At 46.8% G+C, this 22,220-nt stretch overlaps 1 protein-coding gene across 2 annotated transcripts in view; it reads left to right on the forward strand.

Moving 5' to 3' along the window:
• ANP32B (acidic nuclear phosphoprotein 32 family member B) overlaps positions 1–22,220 on the forward strand; it is a 65,906-nt gene that overhangs the window by 26,368 nt on the left and 17,318 nt on the right. For both annotated transcript variants that reach the window (XM_068234328.1, XM_068234327.1), the window contains exons 2-3: positions 9,769–9,918; positions 14,526–14,648. In XM_068234328.1, coding sequence (XP_068090429.1) covers positions 9,769–9,918; positions 14,526–14,648 — 273 coding nt within the window. The remainder of the gene's footprint in view (positions 1–9,768; positions 9,919–14,525; positions 14,649–22,220) is intronic.

The following is a 22,220-nucleotide window of genomic DNA, read 5'->3' on the forward strand; positions in this document are numbered from 1 at the left end:
CAATTAGGTATCGATTTCTAGCAGATTCCTTCAAACGATCGATTGGCTGGATATCAATGCAAAAAAATTGAGCAGTGTATGGGCCATCTTGAAGCTGGGTTTCCGCTAGAGCCCAATCGGCCCATTTAACAGAACACAATAAAGAGAGAGATGCCACACTCTGCAATGCCAGATCAATAAATAAGACTGCAACTATACATGACCTAATAGAGCTCTCTGATTTGACCTTTTTGACAGAGACCTGGCTTGGGAAACATGCAGGCCCAACTCTTGAAGCAACCGTGCCGACCAATTATTCAGTCTTGCACTGAGACAAGACCGCAAGGGAGGGGGGGGTTGCCATATGCTTCAGATCCTCTTTGAACATAAGGTCCTTGGCCATAGGCCCCACTGAATCCTTTGAATGCCTGGCGGCCCAACTCTCAGCAGAGGTAAACCTTAACATACTGTTCATATACCACCCCCCAGAAAACTGCTCAGCCTTTCTTAAAGAAATCTCTGATCTCTTATCCTGCCTAACAGTGGAACACCCTAGATGGGTCATCTTGGGAGATTTTAATGCATGGGTGGATGATCACCTAGGAAGTGAACTACTTCTCATAATGAGTGAACTGGGCTTCTCTCAGTCTGTCAACCTCCCCACCCACAAGAAAGGGCACACCCTGGATCTTATATTTCATTCCGGACTTTTAATATCACACACGGAAATAAACCCAGTGGTATGGTCAGACCACCACACCATCAGCTTCTCTCTGACAGCACCAGTGATAAAACACAGAGGGAAAGAACTCATAAAATACCGTTCTTTGAAAGATGTCTCACCCCAGCACGTTCAGAACATCCTAAACTTCGACGCATTAACCAATCATTGCGCAGACCCAGACTCCATGGTCCTGGTGTACAACCATGCAGTGTCATCTGCCTATGACACCCTTGCTCCAGTTCGCATTAAATGGTCTACACCACTTCACCATGCACGGTGGTTTGACAGCTCACTAAAGGACCTAAAGAAAGAAGTGCGCAGACTAGAAAGGAAGTGACGAAAATCTCAGAATTCAAAAGATAAACACATCCTTGTCTCTCACCTGGAAATCTACCAAAATGCAATCACCAAGAAAAAATCCTCCTACCTATCACAGGAGATCGCAAAGGCCGCCAACAGGCCAGCCCAACTGTTCTGCACAGTTGATAGACTCTGTAACCCATCCTGTCTAAACCCTACTATAACTCACTCAAAGGAGCTATGTGAGAAATTTGCTTGCTACTTTACTGACAAAGTATCCTCTATTCGGTCTCTCATTCAGTCTACAGCACCTAATGGCCTATACTCACGGGCAACTTGTCTGGCCTGTCGCTAGCACACGGGAGCGTGTGCGCGACAGGCCGGCGATAGCTCGTCGCCAGGTCCCTCCGCATACACACGGCGGAGGGACCTGGCAACTGATGCGGCGGAAGCTGTCGCTGTTGTTCCTCCCCCTGCCAGAAGCTCAAGGTATTCCCTACTTGTTGCTGTCGCTAGTCCGCATACTCACGCGGACTACCGACAGTTGCGGCGGCCACTGTCGCCAGGCGATTGACCGCGCCAATCGCCTGGCGACAGCAGCGACAAGAGACGGTTCGGGGTGCGCGCCCGTGCAACGCCTCATACTCGCGACAATTGTAGCCCGTGAGTATGGGCCAGAAGACTTATTCAACTCCTGGAAATAGTTGCAAGAACAATCTAACATCCTGGACTGACTTCAAAAGCATTAGTGAGGAAGAGATCTCAGACATCCTCCGTCGCCCCAGCCAGATAACCTGCGACCTGGACAAACTAAACATATGCTGAAATGCCCTGATCTGCTTGGTCCAGCATTTCACAAAATAGTAAATTGCTCTCTGCAAGCAGGGACGTTTCCTACCTCTCTAAAAGAAGGAATCGTCAAGCCCCTTCTTAAAAAACCTTCCATGGATCCAGATGAAATGAGCAGCTACAGACCTGTCTCCAACCTCCCCTTCTTAGGTAAAGTTATTGAAAAGGTTGTCTATCTGCAACTTGAAACCAGGCTGTCAGTAAACATCCTGGACCCGCTACAATCTGGCTTTAAGAAACACCGCAGCTGTGAAACAGCCTACATCCAAGTCTGCAACGATCTGCTCATGGCAAGGGACAGAGGGGAATGCTCCATCCTAATCCTGTTGGATCTCTCAGCGGCTTTTAAAACAGTTGACCATGAAATCCTGCTTAACAGACTGCAGGAGTTCTGTGGCATCAGTGGATCAAACCTCCAGTGGTTCAGATCATTCCTGACTGACAGAACACAGAGAGTATCCCTAGGACCTATCATGTCCAAACCTGCACCTCAACAATTTGGAGTGCCACAAGGATCAATCCTATCCCCCTGCTCTTTGCAATCTACATGTTGCCACTCGTACACTTATCCAACGACATGGCCTGACGTACCACTGCTACGCCGATGACACACAGCTATACCTGTCCTTCAAGCCTGGTGAAACAGACCCTACTCCAAAAATAAATTCTTGCCTAGCTGAGCTACAGGCATGGATGAATAACTGCTTGAAACTGAATGCTGACAAAACTGAGGTCCTTTTTGTCCAAAGCCAACACTCGCCATCAAAACAGCTCTATCCTAAAGCAACACCAATCAGGATTGGGAATTCAGACATAAACCGCTCCAACCTTGTGCGCAGCCTTGGCGTACTAATCGATGGGGAATTGAGTTTCAGAAACCAAATTTCATCTGTAGTTAAATCTTCCTACTTTCATCTGAAGAACATTGCAAAGATTAAACATCTTTCCCCCAGAGGATCTTCCAGCCCTAGTTCACACCTTCATCACATCACGGCTGGACGACTGCAATGCCCTTTATGGCCACCCCAAAAAGGACCTGCGTCGCCTGCAATTAGTGCAGAATGCTGCTGCCAGACTGCTAACAAACCAGCCTCGCCACTGTCACATTACACCGATCCTTCGCTCACTGCAGTGGCTACCAGTAGAATAGAGAATACTCTTCAAGATTGGACTGCTGACATTCAAATCCCTGCACAATCTGGGCCCTGGATACATGAAGGACTTGCTGAAGCTGCACCACACCTCTCACAACCTCAGATCAGCAAGTTCTATAAACTTGGTCACTCCCAGAGTGCACCTCAAAAAATCTTGACAGAGCCTTCTGTCATGCTGCCCCTACTCGTTGGAACTCCCTGCCACACCCAGTAAAGACCACACCATCCCTGGAGCTATTCAAATCCAGACTGAAAAGCCACCTGTTTAGCCTGGCATTTCCAGAATTATAAAATTCTTCCTCTGTACCACGATGGTCTGAGCCATGCTTATGCGCTTTGAGTCCTACGGGAGAAAAGCGCTATACAAATGTTATTTGTTGTCTTAATGGATCCATCGACATATAACATGTTCTATTGTGTCCGTTGAAGAGATCGAATGCAAAGTCTCAACCTTATGGACACCAGATGGGAGTAGGACATAATGGCAATGCTGTTATATGACATTCCTGGTATAACAGACAAATCTGAACAAAGGCAAAAATGTGACAGCAAATTCTCCTATAGTACAAATTTAAACCTATGAAGTGTGACCCCATCCTCAAAGTGGCCATGTAGTATTCAGCTGAAATAGTTGATTGTAAACAGATTTGGTCATTTTGATAGAATAAGCCTGAAATCTATGACTTCACTCAGAACCAATTACATCTAATTGATTTTAAGAGTATGCATGATCAAAAGCGTGATCAGGCAGAATTGTACATTTACATCAGATTAAATGCAGATCAGTGTACAGTACTACTACATTGAGCAGCAAAAAAAGTGGGCTAGCAAATTATTATTATTATTATTTATTGTATTTATAAAGCGCCAACATATTACGCATCGCTGGACAATAAATATATACAATGATACAAAGATGACAGACATAGGGTTATACACAGAACAAAGTTATACATGCAAATTGTATAAAATACATGATCATGCAATATGGGCTGGTTAGGTAGGCCCAGCAATACAAGTACAGGCTGTCATAGGACAGGAACACATGATCCTGTAGATTACACTAGGGAGTGGAGGACCCTGCCAGAGGCTTACAATCTAAAGGGAGGGGTGGAAACACTAGGTGGGGCTGTTAAATATTCCTTAGAGAGTTACTGTGTGGTAGGAGGTGGGTAGGCCATCATAAAGAGGTGGGTTTTGAGGGCTTGCTTGAATGTGATGAGAGGGAGCAAGCCTGATGGGTGGTAGAAGGGCATTCCAGAGGGTGGGGGCAGCTCTTGAGAAATCCTGCAGGCGGGCATGGGAGTGTGAAATGCGTAGGGTGGTGAGGCGAAGGTCGTTGGAGGAACGGAGGGGGCGACCTGGTGTATACCTGTGAACAAGCTCCGAGATGTAGGTAGGGCAGGTTTTGTGCACAGATTTATACGCCAGGCATAGAATCTTGAAACTTATCCTGAAACGGATAGGGAGCCAGTGCAGGGATTCACACAGGGGAGATGTGGATGCAGAGCGGTGGGAAGAATGGATGAGTCTTGCAGCCACGTTCATCACTAATTGAAGGGGGGCAGTGCGTTTCAGGGGAGGCCAGAAAGGAGGGAGTTACAGTAATCAAGGCGGGAGATGAGGGCATGGATGAGCAGTTTGGTCGTGTCCGGGGTTAAGAAGGGGCGGATCTTGGAGATATTACGGAGGTGGAAATTGCAGGCTCTGTTGATGTTTTGGATGTGTGGGATGAAGGAGAAGTCAGAGTCCAAGGTGACACCCAGACAGCGGGCCTGGGAGGTAGGGAGAATGGTTGTGTTGTCGATTGTGAGGTGGAAATCTGGGAAGGGTGCAGCAGCATGGGGTGGAAAGATCAGGAGCTCAGTTTTGTCTAGGTTAAGCTTTAGGAACCTAGCTGACATCCAGGAGTAAATTGCTGAGAGACACGAGGAGACCTTGTTTGTGGTGGTGGATGAGAGATCGGGGGTATGCAGGTAAATCTGAGTGTCATCTGCATAAAGGTGGTAATTGAAGCCCAGGGAGGAGATAAGCTTGCCAATTGAGGAAGTGTATATGGAGAAAAGAAGGGGGCCTAGAACAGAGCCCTGGGGGACCCCAACTGAGAGGGGGGCAGGGGTTGAGGAGGAGCCATTGAAGGAAGTGGTGAAGGAGCGATTGGATAGGTAGGAGGAGATCCAGGCCAAGGCAAGACCATGGATGCCCATGGACTGTAGTGATTGGAGGAGGAGGAAGTGGTCAACAGTGTCAAATGCAAAATCTATTTTGATTGAACTAGCATAGAGATGGGATCAGAATCGCACTGCACTTTGTGGTATGGAACAAACTGACTAGATGCTGCAGGAAGTGATTACAGTTTTCTTTGATTGTATTATTTTTATGTTCTGTATGCAGCCTTTTATTTGAATGGTTTGTGCTGGTAATCCAAGATACACAGTCAGTTTTGTCTTTCAGTGAACCTTTGAGCTGTTTATGATGGAACAAGGAGACCAGCACATCTTGAGGTGCTATTTTCCTGATTAAAAGTCACAGCCTCACTTTTCTCTAAGCTGGAGAATCCAACACAAATTCTGCATAGCCTTCAGCTGTTACACTAGCAGCTGGAAAAGTCATTCTTTAACTACACTAGAACGCTTGCATTTGAACAAATCTAATTCACCATAACTTTGGTTTCATACGTAGAGCCATTCTCATAGCAACCTGAATAGATTAAGAGCTTATTCACTTGCATTAAATGAGTGAATCACACACTTTCCTGTCACTTCTGCATATTTTAACAATGTAACCTTGACGTTAAAATAGCATTGTTTTACTTGTGTGGAGTTGGTTAACTCTATGCACTAGCAGCTACAATCTTTGCTTAACCAGTTCACCCCCAAGGGTTTTTATCCTAACGGACCAGAGCAATTTTCAGTTGTCAGTGCTCCTCCCTTTTATTCCCTAATAACTTTATTACTACTTATCACAATAAAATGATCTATACCTCATTTTTTCCGCCACCAATTAGGCTTTCTGTGGATAGAACATTTTGCTAAGAATTTTTTTTATTCTAAATGCATTTTAACCTATTTTGGTTTCTGGACGTAGAAACTACGTCCAGAAACCATGTGCGCTACCGCGCGCCCCCGCGGCCGATCGCGCGCGTGCACGCGCACTCCCGGCCGCGGATTCGGTAGTCAGGGAATCAATGTATCGGACTATGAAGTCCGATCACTGATTCCTCTCCCCCGCTGAAAAAGCGACAGCTTCTCTCGGAAGCTGCGCCTTTTCTGGCCATTCACTTCCTGATGCGCCACTCTAAGCGTGTGTTACGCTTAGAGTGACGTCTTGTAAACAAACTCATGGCCGCCATCTTGTGGCCAAAAAGTAATACTACACCTGAAAATAAAAATGAATTAAAATCAACACACATTTACATTATAAATCTATTGTTTACCCCCCACCCTCCCCAAACTACCCAAATAAAATGTTTACTATAAATAAAAAAAACCATTACAATAAAAAAAACCATGTAAATATTTACCTAAGGGTCTAAACTTTTTAAATATCAATGTAAAGATGAAATATTTCTATATTTTTTTTTTTATTTTAAACTTGTTACTAGTGATGGATGCAAAATGGAAAAAATGCACCTAAATTTCCAAATAAAATATTGTCGCCATACATTGTGATAGGGACATAATTTTAACGGTGTAATAACCGGGACATATGGGCATATACAATACGTGAGTTTTAATTATGGAGGAATGTATTATTTTAAAACTATAATGGCTGAAAACTGAGAAATAATTAATTTTTCCATTTTTTTTCTTATTCTTCCTGTTAAAATGCGTTTACAGTAAAGTGGCTCTTAGCAAAATGTACCCCCCAAAGAAAGCCTAATTGGTGGCGGAAAAAACAAGATATAGATCAGTTCATTGTGATAAGTAGTGATAAAGTTATAGGCTAATGAATGGGAGGTGAACATTTCTCTCGTGAAAACCACGGAACCTGAATGGGTTAATGAGAAAAACAGGAAAAAAGTCATTTCTCAGTTTTCAGCCATTATAGTTTTAAAATTAAACATTCTCCTGTGGATAAAACACGTTTTATTTGCCCAGTTGTCCCGATTATTAAACCGTTTAAATTATGTCCCTATCACAATGTATGGCGACAGTATATTATTTTGAAATATAAGTGTTGTTTTTCTGTTCTGTTTTTTTTTTCTGGCCATAATTACAAGCCCCTATGTAATAAATTAAAATGTACCCCCATAAAATATAGAATAAAAAAGCTGAGTCCCTAAGGCAACTATTTTTTTTTTTTTTTTTTTAACAAGTGTTTTTTTTTTGGGGGGGGGGGGGGGGGGGGGGGTTGGAAGTGCAATTTTATTAATGTGTATATACTTGAAAATGTATGTATTTTGTAGGTGTAATATACTTTTTGGCCACAAGATGGCGCTAGTGAACACGTTATAGGAAGTGTTCACTTTTTTTTTTTTTACTGCACTTTAATTGTTACATTTCCTGTTTTTGTGAATGGACGTAGCCGCTGTTCGCGGTCACATCCATTCAGTCCAGGCACTGTGATTGGGTAGAAGACCGTTCGGTCTTCTTCCCCAATCACCCAGCACGGGATCCCGACGGAAACAGCGGCGGGCACACGGCGGTAGCAGCGGCGGGAATGCACGACGTATTAAAACGTCATGTTGCCGTTAATAGCGGTAAGCATGACATTTTATTACGATAGGATGCCGTTAAAGGGAATATCCAGGCAGATAAAAAAACATTTACTTACCCAGGGCTTCCTCCAGCCCCTTGCAGCTGCTATGTCACTCTGTCCCTCGCAGCAGCTCTGCTCCCAGCCGCTGTCCTGGTTAAGTAAATGTCATTTTGGGGGGGGGGGGGCTGCCTGGAAATTCCCTTTAAGAGAACATTACAGCTGCAGAGCTATGTTAATTTGTCCCTGTTGGGGCTCTTCACATGAATGACTGACAGCAGTACACTTAACTACTCCTGTTTATGTGCAGGGCGCGTGTAGCCAGATACAAGCATCCAGCATTTAAGGCAGGTGCATGTGAGAGGGCGGCAGCTGGCCCCGGGTGTGTTAGATGCAATTTTTTTAAATGGGCAGTTACTGCACCTGTGTGTCAACTGCTGACATGCATTTAGTTACAAACGCTCTCATTCGGTTGCATAATTTTGCAACCGGAGGGCACGTAACCTTGGCAAATGAGCAGATGAATCATGTGTACGCACTGTTTTTTTCTTTCAAACTGTAATTTAACATGTTTCAGTTGAAAGCCAGCTCAGGCACCCCCCCTCCATCAGCCATACAGAGCCCCCTGATGATCTGTTTGAGAAAAGGAAAATATTTCTTATGGGAAAGGGGGTATCAGCTACTGATTGGGATAAATTTCAATACTTGGTTACGGTTTCTCCTCGAGTGTGACTTTGCTGCAGTCCTGCCTCCTGGCAGTTGATAAGCAGCTTTCCAATGGACTCGTTACCATGCCACTCAGTAACACTTTACTCTGTGCATGCCCGTAAGTGGACTTGCACGTGTAGTATGGAGCTTGTCTGTCTTTGAAAGCTCTCGGGGACACACTGAAAACCTGTCACTGCTATGATCTCCACTGCAGGTGTTGGCAGCTTGTTCCTGTTTCTTTCCCTCTGCATAGAGCAGGGTATGCAGATCAGCAGGGTTGTAAGGCAGCATGTATACATACAGTACAAGGCTGTCCACAACTATTATTGGAAGTATGCAACTAGTTATAATGCTTTTCATAATTGCTGCTTTATCTTGCTCAGTTTTCACCTTATTCAAAATATTATACGTGCTATGTGATCAAAATCTGAGAGTTAACGGTCAAATGACACTTAAAGGGACACTGTAGGGGGGTCGGGGGAAAATAAGTTGAACTTACCCGGGGCTTCTAACGGTCCCCCGCAGACATCCTGTGCCCGTGCAGCCACTCACCGATACTCCGGCCCCGCCTCCGGGTCACTTCTGGAATTTCAGACTTTAAAGTCTGAAAACCACTGCGCTTGCGTTGCCGTGTCCTCGATCCCGCTGATGTCACCAGGAGCGTACTGTGCAGGTCCAGTATGGTCTGTGTCTGTGCAGTACGCTTCTGGTGACATCAGCGGGATCGAGGACACGGCAACGCAGGCGCAGTGGTTTTCAGAATTTAAAGTCTGAAATTCTAGAAGTGAACCGGAGGCGGGGCCGGAGCATCGGTGAGTGGCTGCGCGGGCACAGGATGTCTGCGGGGGACCAATAAAAGCCCCGGGTAAGCTCAACTCATTTTCCCCTGACACATAAAAAACTGCTAGCAGATCCGCAAAATGCTAGCAGATTTTGAATCGCTTTTTCTTCTTTTTCTGTAGTGTTTCACCTAGCATTTTGCGGTTTTGTGAAGCGATTTTGGTGTAGTAGATTTCATGTATTGTTACAGTAAAGCTGTTACTGAACAGCTACTGTAACAAAAAACGCCTGGCAAACCGCTCTGAAGTGCCGTTTTTCAGAGCGGTTTGCGTTTTTCCTATACTTAACATTGAGGCAGAAACGCCTCCGCAATCCAAAATCTGCAGCAGCCCAGGAGTATGCGTTTCTGCAAAAAGCCTCCCGCTCTGGTGTGCACTAGGCCTCTGTTTTTAAACAGAAGGGTGGTAATGGTATTTTACATAGGACAGAACACCATTCAAATATAGTTTGCATTTTTGAGAGGGTTTTTTTTTTTTTTTTTTTTTGCACTTCTAATATGTCATTGCTTTCTTTCAGGTACGGGAACTTGTTTTGGACAACTGCAGGGCAAAAGATGGCAAAATTGAGGGACTAACAGCAGATTTTGTGAATCTAGAGTTCCTGAGCCTTATAAATGTATTGTTGACGTCAGTTTCAAATCTTCCTAAACTGCCCAAGTTAAAAAAGGTAAGACTTTTCCATATGTTTTATTCATAGAAAATGTAATCAAGCACTGTAATTTCCGTATCCTTGTAGCCAGAACGTGGAATTTAATAACACTCTAAAAAAAAAATGGTGGGGGAACAAATGTTTAAATGATAAAAAAAAAAAAAAAAAATTGCTTTATTAGCTAGAGCGGTTCTGACTTTTTTTTTTTTTTCCTGCCCAATAATTTATATGCACTTCAAAAGGGGGAAAAACGCCCAATTTCACTTTTTACTCATTCTAGTTTTAAAATGAACAATATTGCTGTAGATAAAATACTTGTTTTTTATCCCATATATCACTGTGTTGCTGATAAAGTGTATGGTGAAGTTTTGATGTTAAAATAAAAGTACATTTTATTTGTAGAAATGAGGAACAAGTGGTGAATGGGGTAGACAGGAAGTTCATTGTATAGGGGATGTGGTTTCAAACATGGGTATGGTTAGAGATATTGGCCTCAATTCATAAAGCATTACAGTATACGGTAATGCAAAAAACAGCTGACTTTACCGAAAATGTCAATTCATACAGGCTATTACCGCATGAAAATCTGAAATTGCCGAGCAGTGAGGTAAATTACTGACTTGTGCAGTAAATACCACAACATATGTCAATTCCTAAAGACTAGAACATGCGGTAAAAGCCCCAAATTTTACCTGCACCTCTTGTGTGGCGAAATCAGAGCGGAGACTGTGCGCGTCTGTGGGAAGCCAGCTGTGACTTGCGCAAGCAGAGAGGGATAAGCTATGACTGACAGGAGAAGCCAATAGAAACAGCCCCAGTCTCCTGCAAGTCCCGATGATCTGATTTTGATTGGTTGCGCAGGCTTCTGAGGTAAAACTAGCTTCTCTACACATAATGCCCTCACTGCACGGAACAGCATGTAACAAAACAGACAGCTTCACACAGCTCTGCTGTTACAGAACAAGTTTTTGTCTATTGAAGCTGGTAATTTACCAAGCATCTACCGCTTCTGTGAACAGTTTTATGTATTGGCACACAAGTCTAAAATACTGAATGTGGTGATTTACCAAGCATTTTACATTTTACCTCACTGTGCTCTATGAATCGAGGCCAATGAAACTGGCTCTAGTGGAGTAAAAATGCCCACTAAATACAATCTTGATTGTATAATCTTACCACTTTTATGAAATATGAGGGACTATCCTAAAGTATTTAAAGTACTATACAGATTTGGTAAGATTGTACAATCAAGATTGTATCATTAGTGGGCACCTTTATGAGCCGCTCTGATATGTGAATATTTACCATGTTCCTTCTTTTAACTACTTTCGGACCAAGGTGATTGAAATCCGCGCCCTGTTTTGGTGGGCTACTGGCTGGCAGGGCGTAGATTTCAGTCACTGTCCGCAGCGCGCATTCTCCGTTTCCGTCGCTCCCCGACGATTGCGCCACTCAAACCCGACGTTTCTCGCTGCAGCTCACAGGCTCTGCCTGTCTGTCTATGACGTGAGCGCTACACCTGCTATTGCCGAAACTCTGTTTTGTCCCCACGTTTATTGCCTGATGAAGCGGGCTTGGCCTGCGAAACGCGTTGCAGTGCACTTTTTGGGGTACTATATAATGTGATTGCTACTATTTACAGAGTCTTTCGTGTCTGCTTTATGGCGGTAAGTCCACCACTTCCTCCAAGCAAATTTTAAAGGTTTTATCCATTTTTATCCTGCTGGCGCCTCTGTTCTACTGCTGTACCGTGTCCACCCCTGGTGGAGGAGTGATCTACCCCTTTTTCCGATCTACAGAGAGCAACTTCTTATCCCTGAGTGAGGACAGGTCTAATCTCCTCACCTGCCTATACAGTGGTGGCCTATGTGGTAACCCACGCTTGTGAGTATACTCTTCTCACTGATTATCCTTACTTTATTTTTGCATAACATACTACACTATATTGGGCTCTCGGTTTCTCTAAATTTTATCTGATGTGAGCCGGTCAGGAGCCGATTTCATTGGCTCATGGCCATGTCTATCAATGTAAGCCGCTCCCATTGGCTTATATTAATAGACCCTGTCAGGAGCCAATGAAAGCGGCTCCTGACCGTCTCACATGACTCTGCCGTCATAGAGACGGCATAGTCTATGTCCTGAGGATCCCGGTGTGCAGTGGTTGCGGCAGTATGCGCCGCGAGTTGTCGGAATTCCGTCGTCTTTGTACCAGCAGTCTCTGGTCCTTAAGGGAGCAGAGACCGCTGGTACTTAAGTGGTTAATGTATTTACACATTACTTTATGCACAGGTATGGATATGCTGTATAATGTGTGAGCCCGTGTTGTTGCTCTTTAGATATGGTCAATGACATGCAAATAATTCCAGCCTGCATGCAAATTTAAAGCAGCAGGGTCAGCCATACTATCCCAGGGAAAAAAACAAAACACATAAGTAGAATAACTACTTGTTCTACTTACATAATACATGTATTATACTGTCCATGTTTTCTGTTTCAGGCATTTGCCATCTTAATTTCCTCTGACTGAAGCCACTCCTGATGACCTTCCCTCCCTTATGCTGGCATACAAGCTTCGTTTCTGCCGCTCGATTCTCCCGTTCAATTGTTTTGCCGCTTGATTCCACAGTCTATTCTCTTTAACTTCCGCTCGTTTTTTTCTTATCTTTTTACATTCACTTCTATCACCGATCGAGCAGGAGATCGAACGTGTCGGAAATGATCTATCAAACCATCTATCTGGCTCAAAAACGAACTGTGTGTTTCCAGCATTACTGTTATTTTCCTCCCAGAAACCGCACTGTCATATCTATCCTGCTTTGTAAACACATGTGAGCACAGCATAGATCAGATTTCAGCAGCTTACTGAACTGCCCTTAGCCAATCAGTGAGGAGCAGGAATGTGGGAGGGCAGATGAGTTTCCTTCTCTTTGGCAATGACCAAATCGAGCCAGGCTTACTGGCTAAGATTTATTACAGCAGAAACTTTTCTCATTAGATTGGGGTTCTTGTAATGCAGGGTCATGTTGTAGACAGCATCACAGACACAGAGAAAAATTGGTAAATGGGATTTGATTTTGTGGCCGACAATCCCGTTTTAACACAGATTGCATACAGCTTGGAAATGTCAGATGATGGACTTTTGCAAGCTGCATACAATTTGCATTACATTTGCATGTAATCCATGATTATTTGCATCTCGCTGGCCTTCTCTAGTGCTCACACATCACATGGTGTTCTCTTAGTTTATATGGCATTTTTATTCAAACGTTGTCACACAGCCTGTTCATTCAAATCTGTCATGAAAAACAGGTCCTCGATGACTTTTTCATCTGTCACCATGAGGTGATTGTTGCTTAATCTGCCTGTTAGTATAATTTGCTGATTCACCTAACCTACCCAAATGTTAGTCTACTGCCTGGATGAGTATGGTAACTTATTTTTTTTTGCCATATTGGCTTCTACACAGCTTACTTTGGGGATTTTTAGTTGTTCTGTTCTCACAGCAGCATTACACTGATATACTTAAAGAGGAACTGTAACGACAAAACGGCCCCTGGGGGGTACTCACCTCGGGTGGGGGAAGCCTCAGGATCCTAATGAGGCTTCCCACGCCGTCCTGCGTCCCTCGGGGGTCTCGCTGTAGCCCTCCGTACAGCTGTGACGCAATATTTACCTTCCTGGCTCCTGCGCAGGCGCTCTGATGCCTCTCGGCGCCGAAGTAGGCGGAAATACCCGATCACCGTCAGGTCTGCTCTACTGCGCAGGCGCAAGTTTCCGGCGCCTGCGCAGTAGAGCGGACCCGACGGAGATCGGGTATTTCCGTGCAGAAAGTCGCCACAGCGCCCCCGCTGGAGCCAGCAAAGGTAAATATTGAACTGACAGTCGGCACAGTCGCCGGCTGTTCGGAGGGCTGCGGCGAGACCCCCGTGGGACAGAGGACGGCGTGGGAAGCCTCATTAGGATCCGGAGGCTTCCCCCACCCGAGGTGAGTACCCCCCAGGGGAGATTTTTAATGTTACAGAGTCTCTTTAAAGGAATACTTAAGGACATTTAAAAATGATTATAACTTACCTGGGACTTCTTCCAGCCCCTGGACTAGTCTGATGCCCACAACATCATCCTGGTCCACCTCTGGCCAGCAGTGGCGACCCCTGCAAAGCTGGCCAGTTGCCAAGAGTCAGCGGCTACTGCGCATCTGTGGCCCCGAGCTGCACACACCCTGATTGCGCTCACGTGAGCATTCTACGCATGCATGTTCCTCAGAAATCGCTACTGCGCATGAGCAGAATGCTCCCAGCCATGGAAGCCTGATCAGGGTATGCACAGCTCAGGGATGCGCAGTGGCCGGCTCTCTGTGACCGGCCAGCTTTGCGGGGGTCAATTCTGCTGGCTGGAGAGAACCAGGAGGACATTGTGGGCACAGGACGAGTCCAGGGTGCTGGAAGAAGCCCCAGGTAAGTTTTAAAATAATTTTAAATTTTTGCTTAAGTATTGAGTTGCCATTTTTTATTTTTTTTAAAAGATTAAAATGTTAATAAACTGGTCATGTTTATTCACCTTTAAAGTGCTCAGTATTATGTAAGTTGCCCAACCTTTATGAATTGCTGTTCTTCTTCCGTTTTTAGCTTGAACTGAGTGACAACAGGATTTCTGGAGGCCTAGATGTACTAGCAGAGAAGCTCCCAAACCTCACACATCTAAATCTCAGTGGAAATAAACTAAAAGACATTAGCACCTTGGAACCTCTAGTAAGTGGTTTGCTTGTTTTGTTCTAGATATGAGTACAAGCGCTCCCCTACTTAAAACAGGTGAACGGGAGATTTAACTGAATTTGTAAGTTGAGCCCTGGGCTTGTGTTATGGTGAAACATGGATACATTTTTTACTTTCGGACAACTCTGAACTTGGGACATTTAGTATAAACTATGTTTTTTGGTTGTTTTCAATGTGCTCTTAGGCCTGGGACCCACTAGCAGCACTTTTCTAAGTGCTTGTGATATGAAAAGCTGTTGCTAATGTAATGCTATGGGTGATTTAAAAAAAAAAATGCATCCTTCAAGTGCGATCACACACACATAGCATTACATTAGCAAGAGCTTTTCAAATCACAAGCACTATACTGTATCATTAAACAAAAATAAGTAATTAAAGCGGACCCAAACCAAACATGTATATCTTTTTTTACTTAAAAATATTTAGTTGCACCACTCTGATACATACAAAGATAAATAAACACTCCTTCAAGCCTATGAGCATTTCAGAGCATGCTTTTCGCTGTTCTCTTTTTATAACTAGGGTTACACTGGGGGCAGCCATTAGCATTTCTTCAATTGCCGGACACCACCTACTCCACCAGTTTGCCGGATTTTGTTCCGGCAATTTGAAAGGAAAGGAGGGGTTCCTCCAATAAATGTAAAATATTTTATATTTGTCATCATGCAGCTGAAAAAAGGCTGCTATTTATTATTATAATTTAGACAATAGATTTTATTTCTGAAATCTTGTATTTTTAATTTGGGTCCACTTTAAAGTGACTCCAAGCTCATAAAAAAAATGAAAGTTGTACTCACCTGGGGCTTTCTCCAGCCCAGTGCTGGTCGGGAGGTCCCACGACGGCGTCCTGGCTCTTCTCCTTCTCCCCGCTCCGGAATGGCTGACAGGCCGCAGCCCGGGCGACACTCGCCCGAGTGTCGGGCTGCTCCTTCCGTGTATGAAGCGGATTACGTCACACGCCGGCCGCCTCGCGTCATCACGGCGGCCGGCGTGAAAGTACTGCGCATGCGCGATTAAAGCGCGCATGCGCCGTACTGCCACGCCGGGCGCCGTGATGACGCGAGGCGGCCAGCGTGTGACGTAATCCGCGTCATACACGGAAGGAGCAGCCCGACACTCGGGCGAGTGTCGCCCGGGCTGCGGCCTGTCAGCCATTCCGGAGCGGGGAGAAGTAGAGCCAGGACGCCGTCGTGGGACCTCCCGACCAGCACTGGGCTGGAGAAAGCCCCAGGTGAGTACAACTTTCATTTTTTTTTTATGAGCTCGGAGTCCCTTTAAAAAAAAAACAGTATTGTATATTTTGTACATGAAGACAAGTTTGTATCTCTGAAACGTTGTAACCAGTAATTTGTAAGTAGGAGACTGTTTAATCAGTTAACGACCGCCTAACGCCGATAGGCGTCGGCAGGTCGAAGTGGTGTTTCCATGGAAACAGGCTAATTTTAAACACACGGAAGAAAACCCCGCTGTTTACATCAGTACGGCGCTGCCGTAAAGGAGATCGGCGATCCCGGCCTCTGGCCGGGGGATCGCCGCCGTCTGATAGGCTAAAGCCTATTGGAAGCGGTACAGGACGGATTGCCGCCCAGATCCAAAGGGAGAGGGAGGGAGCGCGGAATAGCGCTGCGGAGGGGGGCTTTGAGGCAATCAGCCCCCCCCCCCCCCCAGCAGGACATCCCCCTACTGGGGAAAAAAGGGGGGGGGGGGAGAAGTCTGATCGCCCTGCCTCATTCACGATCTGTGCTGCGGGCTGGAGAGCCCACGCAGCACATATCACACAGACATCCCCTGGTCCTTAAGTGGTGCATTTTCTGTAGTGAATAATGTGATTTTTGTCAGCATCACGTGGGCTGAGGAATGCATGGCATAAAAGAGCAGATATTTAGATACTTGGCTCTTTACATTGGAATGCATAATAAAGCATTTGTGCAGAAATAGAAGTCAGGCTGAGTTTCAAATACCAAAAACAAGCATTTAAAGCAGACCTGAGCTCTTTCTAAAAAACGTAAAAATTAGGCTGGCTTCTAGGTAGCTTTGCTTATCTTGTCTTTTTTATTCGTAGCCTGGGATTTACAGGCATGGCTACCTGTTGACCTTACACTCAGACTTTTGTAACCAAGGTCAGGGAAGGGGTATTTAGGTCAGTAGCATGCTGGGTCTAGGTAGTCTTAAATTTACTTTGGTTCAAACTTAAATTTTACATTTCACCATGAACTGTATCAACTATAGCAATTTAACTTTTACCTATTTGAGGTGAGATTTGAGCATACATGTCAAACTCTGGCTCATGGGCCAAATCTGTGGCCAAAGCCATAGTTTCCCCACTTTGCATTATCTTTGGCCTACTCTAGACCAGCAGGAAAGCTATATTGGAGGTAAAGCCCTAGATCAGTGCTGTCCAACTTTGCGGGCATGGAGGGCCGTTTTTTTCCAGACCACATGTTGGAGGGCCGGCAGACCTCCCCAAATATCAATCTCCCACACCCCAAAATCTAGCAGCAGTATCTCCACAAAATGAAATTAGAGTGATAGCAGATTTTAACACAAAGTGCAACCAGATTGGCAGCAAAATCTCCACAAAATGCAGTGAGATTGGCCGCAGATTTCTCCACAAAATGCAGTCATATTGGCTGCAGATTTCTCCACAAAATGCAGTCACATTGGCCGCAGAGTTCACCATAATCCCTTTCCCCCATGCTGCGGCTGCTGTAATGTACATATTTACACCCCCTCCCCTCGGTTTCCCCAGTGCTGCCGGCTCTAACACACCTCAGATCGGCGGCGAGCAGGAGATCGGAACCAGCCAGACCGGCGCAATAGCAGCCGCACGGTGAATTTAAATGCAGGAAGTGACATCAGTCATGTCCAGCACTTAAAGTCCACCGTGCAGCTGCTATGCGCCGGTCTGGCTGGTTCCGGTCTCCTGCTCACCACCGATCTGAGGTGTGTTAGAGGCGGCAGCACGGAGGAGAACGAGGGGAGGGGGTGTAAATATTTACATTACAGCAGCCGCAGCATGGGGGAAAGGGGTTTAAAAATAAGTCCTCTCAACTCTGGGGACTGGGGGGCACAGCAAGAGGCCTGGTGGGCCGGATGCGGGCCGCCAGTTGGATAGCACTGCCCTAGATCATCAGGGAAGCCATATGGGGGTAGGGAGGGGGAAGCTCTAGACACCAGGGGGAACTCTATAGGGGAGGTCACTAGACACCAGGGAACTGTTTAGGGCAGAGGGGGGGCACTAGATTCTAGTGAACTGCAAAGGGGAGGGAGGACCACTAGACGCCAGCGAACTTTATGGGGGGGCCATTAGACACCAGGGAAACTTTATAGTTGAGGGAGGTTAGACATTGATGTTGGCCCCAGTGTTTATTTTTTCTGCCCACTTTGTATGTATTTGACACCCCTGGACTAGAGTATTGATTCCATTAATCCAATCGAAATGCATTGTTCGGCTCTCAGCATGACTCAAAAAGTGACTTGGCTGTGCTAGATCCATAGCTTTCCTCAATGGTACATTTGATGTACGGTATTGTATCCATCCCTCCTACTTCAAATCCGATCTTTTGCCTTTTTTGTATCTATCACCTGCACTCAAAAGCTGTTCTTCTGTTCGCTGCATTGGGAAACTAACAGGGATAGATCCTATTTTATAAATAGGATAGCGGTAAGCCGAATATAAAATTAGAACCAGCACAATATTTCTGGGACATTGGAGGCAATTCTTATAGAAGCCGATGATGCAAAACGCATCTGCTATGGACTCCATACGGACCGTCGGAATAGACACTATAGAGTGTCAGCTCTTGCTAGCCGTTGAATATTTGGCACAAGTGGGAAATTAAGCCTTATAGCTGTAATTCCTTATTGGTGAAGGTTACACTATATCAACGGGGTTCCAACTAGACAGTCACTTGCATACCTGAATGGTTAACCCTTTCAGGCAGAAGAAGGAAAGGCACTGTGCATGCACGTCTGTCATGTCACCTTGGGTACAGTTTAAGCCAGGCACGTGCAGAGGGGGGTGCTCTGGGTACCCAGGCACCCCCCTTTTTAAAACCTTCAAAAAGGCAAAGTCTTGCTGTGCAAAATAAGCCACGCCCCTGACTGATAAGCCCCATTCACCCGTGGGATGCTCTGCCCCGCCTGGGAAACTTTCAAACGAAGAGGCCCAGGCAGGAATCCTAGTGTGGCATACTGACCTCTCCCTCCACCTAGGACCCATACTGACCTCTACCTCCCCAGCACCCATAGTGACCGCTCCTTCCACCTAGTACCCACAGTGACCACTCCCTTCCTTAGTACCCACAGTGACCTCTCCATCCACCTAGTACCCACAGTGACCTCTCCATCCACCTAGCACCCACAGTGACCTCTCCATCCATCTAGCACCCACAGTGACCTTTCCCTCCATCTAGCACCCACAGTGACCTCTCCCTCCACCCAGCACCCACACTGACCTATCCCTCCCTCAGCAACCACAGTGATCTTTCCTTCCCCCAGCAACTACCCTCCTGTCCCCTGCAGCACCCACAGGGACCTCCCATCCCAAAAGCAGCACCTACAGTGACCTCTCCCATTGCCAGCACCCACAGTGGCCTCTCCCAACACCCAGCATCCACTCCCTCCTCCAGTAACCACACTGACTTCTCCCCACACCCACAGTGACCTCCCCTTCCTCCAGCACCCATACTGATCTCTTCCTTCCACAGCACCCACACTGACCTCTACTTCCCTTAGCAGCAACTATGCCATTCATAGCAGCACCCATAGTGACCTCCCCTTCCTCCAGCACCCACAATGACCTCTACCTCCCCCAAGACCCACAGTGACCTCCCCCAAAGGACCCACAGTGACCTCCCTTTCCTCCAGTACCCATACTGACCTCTACCTTCCACAGCACCCACAGTTACTTCTCCCTCCCCCAGCACCCACAGTAACCTACCCTCCCCCCAGCACCCACAGTGGCCTACCCTAACCCGAGCACCCACACTGAGCTTTACCTCCCCCAGCAGCCACACTGACCTCTACCTCCCCTAGCAGCAACTATGCCATTCATAGCGGTACCCACAGTGATCTCCCACCCCCTGCACTGACAACAATCCCACCAATATTCAGCACCCACATTACACTCAACCAGTAACCCCCACTATAGCAAGCACCCAGTACTTGCTCCAAGCACCCTGCACCCAATACTCGCATCCGGCCTCAAAATGGCACTTAGTACTTACATCAAAGAGCCACATGGCACCCTGTATCTGCACCCCTTCACCCTATAGCTGGCACCCAGTACTCACATCCACATGGCACAGTACTTGCACCCAGCCTCAACATTGCACTCACTACTTACACCTGCACACTGCCTTCACATGGCACCCACTATCTGCACCAGGGCCGGATTTTCGACCAGGCAACTCAAGCACTTGCTTGGGGCCCCAGGCCAGGGTTGCCAAGAGTCTAGCATGACCATTTGATTACATTTCTGCCCACCGCAGCGCACTCTCGTGCACTACAACTAGTAAGTTCCTGCTGTTGCCTCCCCCTCCCTCTCTCCCTCCAGTCAGTAGCTTTCATTTTTCGGCTGGCACTTCTCTTCAGCCAATGATAGCAAGAGAATCAGCCAGCCGAGCAAGCCCCGCCTCCATCCCGGCCAGCGAGAGAGGAGAGAGCTCTGCTGATGTGCGGGTGACAGTGTTTCATCTGCTTCAGCCTAAATTCACACTTCTGCCAGCCAGGGAGATAGCGAAACTTCAGCTGCAGGTAACAGTTATAGATATCTCAGGCAGTGAGCTGTGAATTGAAGAAGGGAAGGGAGTCTTTCTGTGCGGGGTGTAACTGTAACTTCACTACTTGCTGGATGCTGTAGATTAGCTGCGTTAGCTGGCAGGCTGGCTGACACTCGCTCCCTCCCCTCCTCAAACATCAGTGTAGCGCTTCCCTGAGTTATGCACACACTGGGTAAGCTTTGCATGCATTCCCTTCTTCTGGCTGCTCTTCTCCGGGGGATGGGTTGCTTAACCCATTCAGCAGCTCAGCAGTCTCACTTAGAAGGCTCTGAGATATCCATATATATCCAGCCCCAAAGAGTGTCTCCTGTTTTGTAAGAGGCATCTCTCTGTCTCTGGCTATTTGGGTGACCCACTTACTGTTGCAAGTAGCTCCTAATGTCACCCTTTCTACTAGCAGCACCCATTGTGAAAAAATACTCTCTGTGGCTGTATACTGGGGCTTTCTGGCTGTATACTGGGGCTTTCTGGCTGTATACTGGGGCGCTCTGGCTGTATACTGGGGCGCTCTGGCTGTATGCTGGGACTCTCTGGCTGTATACTGGGGCTCTCTGGCTGTATACTGGGGCTCTCTGGCTGTATACTGGGGCTCTCTGGCTGTATGCTGGGACTCTCTGGCTGTATACTGGGTCTGGCTGTATACTGGGGCTCTCTGGCTGTATACTGGGGCTTTCTGGCTGTATACTGGGGCGCTCTGGCTGTATGCTGGGACTCTCTGGCTGTATACTGGGGCTCTCTGGCTGTATACTGGGGCTCTCTGGCTGTATACTGGGGCTCTCTGGCTGTATGCTGGGACTCTCTGGCTGTATACTGGATCTGGCTGTATACTGGGTCTGGCTGTATACTGGGGCTCTCTGGCTGTATACTGGGGCTTTCTGGCTGTATACTGGGGCTTTCTGGCTGTATACTGGGGCGCTCTGGCTGTATACTGGGGCTCTCTGGCTGTATACTGGGGCTCTCTGGCTGTATACTGGGGCTCTCTGGCTGTATACTGGGGCTCTCTGGCTGTATGCTGGGGCTCTCTGGCTGTATGCTGGGGCTCTCTGGCTGTATGCTGGGACTCTCTGGCTGTATACTGGATCTGGCTGTATACTGGGTCTGGCTGTATACTGGGGCTCTCTGGCTGTAAACTGGATCTGGCTGTATTCTGGGGCTCTCTGGCTGTATACAAGGACTCTCTGGCTGTATACTGGGGCTCTCTGGCTGTATGCTGGGGCTCTCTGGCTGTATACTGGGGCTCTCTGGCTGTATACTGGATCTGGCTGTATACTGGGTCTCTCTGGCTGTATACTGGGTCTCTCTGGCTGTATACTGGGGCGCTCTGGCTGTATACTGGGGCTCTCTGGCTGTATACTGGGGCTCTCTGGCTGTATACTGGGGCTCTCTGGCTGTATACTGGGGCTCTCTGGCTGTATACTGGGGCTCTCTGGCTGTATGCTGGGACTCTCTGGCTGTATACTGGATCTGGCTGTATACTGGGTCTGGCTGTATACTGGGGCTCTCTGGCTGTAAACTGGATCTGGCTGTATTCTGGGGCTCTCTGGCTGTATACAAGGACTCTCTGGCTGTATACTGGGGCTCTCTGGCTGTATACTGGGGCTCTCTGGCTGTATACTGGGGCTCTCTGGCTGTATACTGGGGCTCTCTGGCTGTATACTGGGGCGCGCTGTATACTGGGGCTCTCTGGCTGTAAACTGGATCTGGCTGTATTCTGGGGCTCTCTGGCTGTATACAAGGACTCTCTGGCTGTATACTGGGGCTCTCT

The sequence above is a fragment of the Hyperolius riggenbachi genome, chromosome 1 (genome assembly GCF_040937935.1).
Source record: "Hyperolius riggenbachi isolate aHypRig1 chromosome 1, aHypRig1.pri, whole genome shotgun sequence".
Taxonomy (NCBI): Eukaryota; Metazoa; Chordata; class Amphibia; order Anura; family Hyperoliidae; genus Hyperolius; species Hyperolius riggenbachi.